This window comes from Pundamilia nyererei, unplaced genomic scaffold (genome assembly GCF_000239375.1).
Source record: "Pundamilia nyererei isolate P.nyererei 1_Seehausen unplaced genomic scaffold, PunNye1.0 scaffold00084, whole genome shotgun sequence".
NCBI classification, from domain to species: Eukaryota; Metazoa; Chordata; class Actinopteri; order Cichliformes; family Cichlidae; genus Pundamilia; species Pundamilia nyererei.
In genome coordinates, this window is record NW_005187485.1 from 811,217 (window position 1) to 821,579 (window position 10,363).

Sequence of the window (10,363 nt, forward strand, 5' to 3'; positions counted from 1 at the left end):
ATAATTTTCTTGCACAGAGGTTATATTTTTTTAACAGTACCATACTCTTTTTAACTGTCTTTGCCTTACAGCAAACATTTGCTTTTGTTATTAAGCTGTTATTTACATTTCAGTCTAATATCACCCAGCTAAAAGCATCCTTTAATACCAAGGTATTTCTTAGTTATTATCTTCATAATTAAATTGTATAGCTTGATTATTATATCCTTAGTTCCAGATTATATCTTGTTTTGTTTGGAAGCAAAAAAAGCAAATATTCAAATGTTTATAAATATTTCGCTTTAGTAGTGGCTTAATTGTCATCTGATTGCTGTTCATTTTCTGATGAGCAGCTGATTTGCACTGGGATTCCTATTATATTGTTTGAGGAGTAATGTAATTACGCCCCAAAATAATGAATCCATGTTTATGTTTACAGATGAAAATATGGCAGCTGGAAGAACCAGGTCCTTCCGTCGTGTTGGGAGTCTCATGCGGAGTAAATCCGAGGGCACCCTGATTGATCTGACTGACAGCGCCCCACCCAGCAATAACTTGAATGGTAAAAAGCTCAGTTTCAAGCTTAAGTGACCTGTGCTTTGAATTTGAACATGTGGTAATAATGTTAACCCCCATCTCGATTTTCACAGGTGGGCTCGTGTCAGGACAGACACAAAACTCTAACTGGACACTTTCATCTCCGACTAAAAATCCTTTTTGGAACAAGATATCTGCGTCAAACCCTTTCTTAGAAGATATTGTACACATCGGCACAGACAAGCATAGTTTTGATTCATCAGATTTACACGAAGACCATAAAGGGCATCAGTACACAAGTAACGACGATGCCATCAGCACTTCTTCCGATGAAGGCAACGTGAGCAACTTTCTGGAGAGCAGACAGAACATCAGCAACAAGTCTGGGAGATGGAGGAGTACTTCACACATCATGGATGATATAGAAAGAAAGGTGCTGAGACAGGAGAACACCTTCGCACCTCCCGTGCCGGTGCTGAGTCCAGATTTTGAGTGGCTAAAGAATGACAGAGAGGCCTATAAAATGGCTTGGCTGAGCCATAGGCAGCTAACACGCTCATGCCTGGACCTGAATGTGATTAGTCAGAGCCGTGGATGGGCTCAGACCCAGGCCACTAACTTTCAAGTTATCTGCAAGATTGGCCACGCTGGTGGCTCAGTACAGTTACCGGAGTCAGGAATTACCATCCATATACCAGAAGGACATGTTCCTCCTGGAGAAGTCCAGGAAGTTACACTCAAAGCAGTGCTAAATCCTCCCCCTGGACTCAACAACAACTACATGACAACCATGAGTCCCCTCGTTGAGGTGGTTCTCAGCAACATCAACACAAAGGAAACTTTGTCCCTGGAGATGAAACTGTCAGGAGAGGTGAAGAGTGATGATTCAAGTCAGGTGATGACCACTTTATACGGGCTGGTGTCCAACAAAAGAACAGGCCCTTACAACAGATTGAATGACTGTTACGTTCACAAGAATACGATGCAGTTGAAGCTCCAGGATCTGAAGACACACTTTTTTGTGATTGCAGTTGCAGAGGCCTCTGCACTGCAGTCCCCTGCTACATCAGTCTGGGATTACCTTGACCGCAAAATCACTGTCGCAGTTTATGGTCCCAGATACATCCACCCATCATTTAAGATCGTGATAGTTGTCTGTTGCCATGAGGACGTTCCACCAAAGCTCCCGTTTTCTGATATCTGCAGAGGCAACAAATACCTGCCTCCTGTTGTGCTGCAACTTTGGGGAAAACATCACTTTAAACCAGACAAGCTCAGCAACCTTCATGTTGAAGTCGGCATTACTGACTCGATGTTTAAAATCAAAGCTGAAGACAAACTGAAAGAAGTGAGAGAAAGTCAGCTGAAAATAGGGACAATTTTGCATCTGCCCATTGCATTATCTAGTTCTGGTAATGCAGACATGACCCCTTTTAAACTAGATTTACAAGTGAAGGAATCAAACAGTTCAGCTATTGCAGATTTTCAGGTGCCTTCCCCTCCTGCTGCACCCATCAGATCAGAAAAGCGAGCGACCAGACAGATAGAAAGGCTGGTCAAAATGATAAAACCTATTCCCATCACTGAGGAATGTCATTCAAATTTACCAGAATTCACAGACAGGCCTGTGAACTTGCAGTGCTACGGTGTGGCCCTAAAGTCTGTCTTTCGTCAGCCACGTGTAGAATATCTCCTGGAGTACTTCAAGGGTGACACAGTGGCTCTCCTTTCCAGAAATCCAGTTAAGTCTGTGGGAAACTCAAAAGTCAAAGAGTGGTATATCGGATTCCTCCGAGGGAAGACTGGTTTGATTCACTGCAAAAACATCAAACTCATAACTAGGGACCAGGTGATGGACTTCTATGACATTGAAGTGACCACAGAAGTCCTTCTGGAGAACATGACGAAGCCCTTTAAGAAACTTACTTACATGTACTCTGCCATCCAGACACTGGTCTCCGAGCACATTACCAGCTGGAGATGTTTTGCAGATGCTTTAGGGTATACCAAGCTGCCTCAGGACGCACTCATACGGAGGCATGCTGAAACTGAGCCCGATAAAGTGGCGTGCATTCTGGAGAAGCTGAAGGAAGACTGCCACACTGTGAGGGGCAGGAAGTTTCTGCATGAACTCATCGTTGTAAGTACAGGAAGTAAATAGTGGCCTTGTTTTTGGTCCATTTTCATTATGCTTGCAACATGCTAGGTTCATCCCGATGTCACGTTCCCCAGTGTCAGGTTAGCAGCTATAGTGGCTGCCTAATACTCATGCTGCCTTATCTTAGATCAATGCTGAGTGTTCGTGTTTTTCCTCTGGTCTATAATACAGTTTATCAATATATGTTTCTTTTTTTGTCTTTGTATGTTGACTAATCTTTGAGTTACTAGCTATAAAGACTTTTCTTCTCTTTAACGTCATGAACTAGCAGGCAAAAAAATACACCAGAAATTTGCATTTAAGTCCCATTTCCAGAAAAATGTGACCTAATTACAAAAAAAATCCACAAACCTCATTTGATGTTGGAACTATTTTCTGTCTAAAGACTACAGACTTCACACTGTGAAAAAGTAAGCATGGATCTACCCGACCTGGAACTACATCCCCCTCCACTCACCTGAGCAACATTAGGTCGCTGCAGGCTTCCTTTACCTGACAGCTTTGGGATGAACTATTCCTTTAAAATCCCCTCTGCTTTGCCTCACACTGTACTCTCTAATTGCTTTCATTATAGCTAATTTGTATTTTTAATATGGTTGTCAAGGGCCTGCTGAGGATGGATTCAGTGAGTCTTGTTGCCCAGGTCATACAGAACACTGTCATTCTGTCCACCGCCGTGGAACTGGGAATTCGATGGCGGGAGCTCGCTGAGAAAATGGGAAAGTTCTCAAGCACACAAATAGCTACGCATGAAGCACCACATCGAGGGAAGAACGGTGAAGTCGGTCCCCAGGTCAGTTAAATGTTTTGTTTTAGGAAAGTTATTCGAAGTTTCACATCTGACAATTAAAAAAAGAATAACGATGTGTTCTGTTTCAGTCAATGTGGAAGCCTGCCTATGACTTTCTGTACTCCTGGAGTCTTCGCTATGGAGATAGCTACAAGGACCTAATCCAGGATCTGCACCTGGCCCTGGACAAAATGAAAAACCCTGCCACGAGACATTGGAGGCACCTGACCGGTGTGCTCGTCACAGTGAACTGCCTCGATGTCTTTCGAGCCTCTGCTTACCCAAAAGCCTAAACCTCCTCTTCCAGCAATCAAAACATCTTTTGTTACAAGGTGGTGAGGTTCGAATGGTCATGTTACATATCTTTTCTGGTTGTCTTGTGGCTTTGCTTACTTTGTCTCGATGTTCATTTTCTGCACAGAGCATTAGAACTCACACAGCTACATTATATATTAGAACAGCTAACACACTGTTGAGAAAAATATGAGAAAATTAAAGTGTGATGTCTGTTACAGTGAAATGCTACATGTCGTTAAAGTTAATTTTCCTTCTGTCAAATCTCCATGAGGTTAGCCAACTACCATCAGGTGTCCTGGGTATTAACAATGCTCCTGATGTGTAATTATTTGTCAGATAAAAGATAAAAGCTGCTCATGAGTCAGTTAAAACAACTAAATAAAAGCAGAATGAGTCCAGAGGCACTCTGTTGGTTAAAATTATTTACAAAAAATAATATTACAGTTACACAAATCCATCCTCTATCGTTGATATGCAAAAAGGGTTTTTTGTTTTTTCCTCCAACTATGTCATCTTTCTATAACTTTTCTATAAATGTTTCCAAAATTCTAACCAGCAGAGTGCCTCAGGACTCCTTCTGCTTTATTTGTTTGTCTTTTTATTCCATTGCCTTTCAGTCGAAAGGTAATTTTACACAAATTTGTTTTATTAAAAATACATTCCCAATACATGTGCTGTTTCTACACCTTTCAAGACGCTTCCACCAACAGTTTTTGCATAGTTATTGTAACCAATAATTGGTGAGTTCTCTGAAACAGGATCCACAGCAAGGCTCCTCTAAGTGTTTGTATCAGTGGAGTTTAAAAAACGTTTAAGGCTTTTCTGTAATATAATGTAAAGTAGCTGCATGAAACCGATAAATGTGAACACTGTTGCAAAAAAAAGAAAAGAAAGAAATCTAGGGTTGCATTTCTGAGTCCGTGAATGAAGTGTTAGGTCTGCGTGCTGAAAGTAAAAACGCACGACCAAAGTCAAAGTACCCTGATGGCAGTAAATAAACTGTTAAGGAGCTACTATAATGTAACTTAAACTGTTGTTTTCTTAAATATTAGTGCTATTTTTCTAATGTAATGTAATATTTTAGACATGCACAAAAACAGTACTTTTATAATGTATACATTGTAATTGCAGTGTGTTCATGATTCATACTGTAATGTTGGGTTTTTTTGTCAAATGGAGAGTGGTGCCATGTACAGTACACTCTGCCTTCAGTCTTTGATACCACGTTGTATGTAAAAAGAAAAAGAAAAAAAGAAAGAAGAATAAGATGTGAATAAATATAAAAAATATAAATCTATTGTGATCATCTTTTGTTTTAATATACAGGTACAGAACTCCGATGATTGCATCATAACAGTAAGGTCTTTGTGCATCCCAGTGATGAAAATAGACAGACAGATAAAGATAGATATTTTAACAATATTTGAATACTTCAAAGCTTATATGTGTCTCCTGTTTTTCCAGTTTTAATGAAGTCAAACAACACATCTTGTGTGTCAGTGTTTTCCATTGATCTTCTCTTGCTGTTTGCTTTTACCTGTTTGTTTAAGCTAGTTTCAGTCGAAAGCATTATGTGCCAGTTCTCAGTTAAACAGAGAGCAGAGAACGCTGAATTGACTTTCCTTTTGCTCACTGATTACAGTGCGGGAAAAGTAAATCAAGACAGGAAAGTGGTATCAGGCAGCAGAGTGAAGTACTGAGGTGATTATATAAGATGCAACAATGCTTTTTCTAAGGACTGATAAACCTGCATAATATTAATTTAGCAGGACAAATGTTACAGGTAACATTAGGAACAAAAGACACAAATATCTATTGCAGACAATCACAAGGCAGCAACTTAATGCATTTCAACATGTAGACATGGTCAAGATGACCTGCTGAAGTTCAAACTGAGCACCAGAATGGGGAAGAAAGATGATTTAAGAGACTTTTAATGTAGCATGGTAGTTAGCATCTATGAAAGCACAACATAGAAGCAGATGGGCTACCGTAGAAGACGCTGTCAGCTAAAAACAAGAAACTATGGCTACACAAGGGGTCACTAAAACTGAACAATAGAAGACTGGAAAAATGTTGCCTGGTCTCATAAGTCTGAGTTTTTGATGAGGTCAAATAACAAAGCACCATCCTTTTATGACCACAATGTTCTCATCTTTTGATGGCTGCTTCCAGATGGATAACCATATCTTGCCACATCTCAAAGCAAAGATCATCTCAAACTGGCTTCTTCAACACAACCATGAGCTCACTGTTTTCAACTAGACTCCACAATCACCATCACGGTTGTGCAGCTGACAGATCTGCAGTAACTGTGTAATGCTATCATGTCAATATGGACCCAAATCTCTGAGGAATGTTTCCAGCAGCTTATTGAATCTGTGGCACAAAGAATTACGGCACCTCTGATGGTGAAAAGTGAAACCACACAGCCTACTTTTGTATGCATCAGATTATTTTTCATAGTAACGCCACACAAGCCTTATCCCCCATTTTCAGTAGTGCTACCACTTCATAGAAAAGAAGCTTTTTCTTTAAGATTAATCAAACTTTGTTGTTTCTTCTAAAAAAAGAAAAAAAACATTCATTCAGGTCAAATCACCAAGACAGTGGGACAGTGAGGAAATCAAAACAGTCAAATTCTTCATAGAAAAACACTCAAATTATCCCCAGAGACAAGAACGGCCCCAGATAGAGCTAAAGGTTTAGTAACACATTTTAAATTTGACATGCTTATTTTGAGAAGACCAGAATATTGGATCCCCACAGCTATTTTTAAAGCGCTGCTCTGTGCACACTTCATCCTTCATTAGGAAATGGGACAAAAGGTTCCCTGTTTTAGTCATAATAACCACTGGTAGGTCCAGAGAAATGATTTCTCTGTGAGATTATCTCCACGATCCTTGGGTTCAAGCATTCGATCCTTTTAAAAAAGCAATAATGTGAGCTATAATGAAACATTTGTAATTAAATATCCATAAACATACTAGTTATTGACTAATGTGATGTGTTCAGGACACAGAATGACTCATCCAATTAATATAGGAAGTAGATGCATTCAGAGTGTACCAATTACAAATGAGCCCTACAGAACTTAAACAGGGCTAAAAATATGCAAAACTGTGAAATAATATAGTGGTTTAGTCTTTATTATATACACACATATATATATATTGGATAACAAATGCTTTTTATAGACATTTTTTAGTCATTTAATGGTGAAGGATGTGCTTCAGATTTGGTGTCTCAACAGGACATGTTGTAAAGTCTGTGCTGATTCTATCACAGTGAAGTGATTCAACAATTAAAGTGTTCCAGTTTGAAAATGGACAGTGTGTTTTCGAGTCCCTGTTTTTTAGGTGCGCTGAGGCGTTAAACTTTGAAGCTAACACGATGTGACCACTTTTGTTTTGGGAGTCTTTTATAGCAGCAGTGTGACAGTGCAGATAACAGTTTATAGCATTCAAATCGATGCACGTCAGAGTCTTTTTCTTATGTTTGCAAACTAGCTCATACTTCTCCTATGAATTAACTGCAGGCCGACAATAAAACTACAGTTTATGATCCATAAAATGAGACTTTGTTCCAGTAATTTGCCCCGATCATTCACACCGTCTTCTGCTTTGTTTCACTCAAAACTCAGAGCCCACAGGAGCTACTAAGTGCTTCTCATTAGATATCAGCACATCAAGAAGTCTTTGTCACTGACACCCCGGCCAAAACTCTGTGCAAAGTCCTGCTCATAAGTCAGAACATTTTCAACTGTGTCAAGGAAGACGGTGTTAAGCTCCTTGGAGTTGTAGTTGAGAACAAAATGAGACACTGAAAATGTTCCCACACTTGTACCAACTGCACCCCTTAAAACTTTAAGCTCTCATCATCAATCTAAGCACAGGGGAGGCTTGTTCTGCTACGTTCAGGTTATGTTTGTACAGCACACATTCATATATTTCCTCTCATTTCACTAGAGCCAAAGCCCACTGCAGATTTTAACCCTGTTCATCATTGCAGTGATGAGCATGAGATCCCACAAGCAAAGCTCATCTCAGTCTGCTCCGCTGATCTGCGTGGGATTAAGGAGACGTTGGCATAATATTATTTCTGACCAGGGAGATAAAAAATTCTTCATTGCTTGTTGCTTTTTCTCTTTTCCCAACTATCTGCCAAGGAAACCTTTGGCCTATTAATTTTTTTTTCCATGTACATTTGGATGATGAATTAACTGAGTCATTATTACAGTTGAGTATCCTCTACCTGCCCTCAGATCTTATGGTGTGTGACCATTTATGCTGCCTTCACATTCATTAAGGAGAAAATGCACTACCTTATATTTCATTCCTTCACAGTTAAAAGCCGATAAAGCCGAGCAGAACAAGATCAAGAGAGCATTTCTGCGCTTGTCAACACTAAATCTTCCTTGTACTGACAGATACAGATGATTTATCTAGCTCCTTAAACGTTGGAGTCCTCTGGGATATGTGCTGTATTGGACAAAAAATCACATTTTAAATGCATTTTAGCTTTTCTCTTTGCTAGCATTCATAGTTTTCTACTGTTGTGAATATTATGTAATGTTGACTGACAAGGAAAACTTTATTTATCTATTCGTTGAAACCTCCATCGTTACAGAACCGACACTTCCAGTCCAGTCCAGTGGGTGGCACTGTTGCATTGACCAAGTTGCTCATTCTACGTAGCTCTGACATGTCGTTACCTAACAGCACTCTTGTAATAAATAAATAAAAATAATATCCTAAATTATGTGTTAATTATGTCTTATTTCCGTTTAGGGAATAATAATAACTCATCAACATTCTGAAACTCTCTCAGGAAGACAAATAAAGCATGCGCAGTAATGCACCTTTATACTCCAATGCCTGCATCTTGTTCTGACCTGCAAGCAGTTTGGATTGTTCCTATTTTTAACTCAACAAAAAAAAATCTCAACAAGTATCCCTGCTGTTATAAGTGGGCATGCTCAGAGTCCACAGAGTGTGACTCTCTGAAGCCAGCAGCCATGGGAGCTATCCACAAATCACTGTTATGAACAGAAGCATTCCTCTGTCCTCCAGGGTATATAAGGCTTCATTTGGTTTGCGTCCATGATATATGTTGAGGGCAAGAAGTCATTTAGCTTTCAATTTATTAGCCTGGTGATTTATGCACGCTGCAAAGGTAGCAGTGGTGTCTCCCACTCCTTCTCTCCAGCCCCCACTGTCCCCTGCTCTCCACCACTTTCAGATTAGACTCTAATAATTTGGTAATAGATGATGTGAAAGAGGAGAAAGTTCAGCAATTAGAAAAAGTCAGCAGAAAAACATGGGTTTACAGTTTCTTTGGCTGCACTTCATTTATCACCAGTGTTATAGTCACTCAGAGCACGATGAAGTGCCGAGACCACAGCAACCTGCACCATAGCTGGACTCCATATATTAGAGAAACAAAAACAAAACCACTAAAAGAATATCTACAATAAAAAATGATGGTAGAAAATCAGAGGTGTATCGGTTTAGGTTCAACAGCAATAAGAGACACAATAATTCAGCGGTTTCTATTTTCACCAACACAGAAATTTTATAGCTGCATTTAACATGCATCCTGTACCATTGCATAACATGAGCGAAAACAAAAGTCTTCAAATCCCTAATACAAAACAGAGATGGTTGCAGTTTTACAGATTTGGAAAGGTCTGTAGTTTCCAGTTTTAGCAGATTTGCAGTGCACAAGCATTTTACAAGGTGTCGATTGTTGCCCGGAGATCAATGTCTTTCTTCTGACTAACAGCCCCGCTCGGAGCCTCTTCCCATGACCACCGCTGGGATGGAGGAAGCTCTGTTACCAAATGACTCACTGGGAAAAAAACAACCTGAAGTGTTTGGCAGTGTTCAGAGAGGCTTTGTGAGTAATCGCCATCCACATCCTTGGACACTTTATTTGCTCTCACTCTCACTTTTTCCATCAAGCAACTTTGCAGAACCCTAGTTTCATCATGCCAGAACCCTGAGATAAAAACTGAGGAAATTTAGAACACACAAATAAACCCGCTCTGCTATTTATAAACATCCGCATCTGCAACTCAAACCAAAGTCCTCAATTTAGCACAATTGCTTTGCCTTCAAGGGGATGGTGGCAAAGTGTTTCCCCTTCTGCTCCCTAGTTAGCAGACTGGTTTATTTTTGCTGATGTGATCACATCCTATCATGCATTAGGTTTTGTCAGGTGTACCATGACGGTGTGGAGGAGGTGCAGAGAGTGTATCTGCTGACGGGGCTGACGTACCAACTGTGACACTCCCACTCCATCGATAATGTACAAACCAGATGGAGGAGAGCTGGGAATGAGACATGGGAATGTGCAGGATTGTGGCATAAGATTTTGACAGTGAGCATATCACTACTGAAACTCTAGTAGTGTTTTTTCTTCTTAATAGGTTTGTGATTTTTACATCATGGCTCCATTCATTCGTCAGACCTGGGGTATTTCTTTTACAAGGGCTTTAAAGGCCTTTGAAGTACCTGCAGGGATGTTTTATGAATTAGTAACTTTTTAAAGTACATAAAACTTGTTCTGAAGTAATTACACAATTGGTTTGTTTTTTTTTT

The 10,363-nt window shown here is 39.8% G+C and overlaps 1 protein-coding gene across 1 annotated transcript in view; it reads left to right on the forward strand.

The window, feature by feature from the left end:
• macc1 (MET transcriptional regulator MACC1) overlaps positions 1 to 4,812 on the forward strand; it is a 5,814-nt gene extending 1,002 nt beyond the window's left edge. The window contains exons 2-5 of the mRNA XM_005738440.1: positions 419 to 541; positions 630 to 2,656; positions 3,279 to 3,467; positions 3,554 to 4,812. Of these exons, the coding sequence (XP_005738497.1) occupies positions 427 to 541; positions 630 to 2,656; positions 3,279 to 3,467; positions 3,554 to 3,757 (2,535 nt within the window). The 5' untranslated portion in view covers positions 419 to 426 and the 3' untranslated portion in view covers positions 3,758 to 4,812. The remainder of the gene's footprint in view (positions 1 to 418; positions 542 to 629; positions 2,657 to 3,278; positions 3,468 to 3,553) is intronic.
• Positions 4,813 to 10,363: the final 5,551 nt, after the last annotated feature.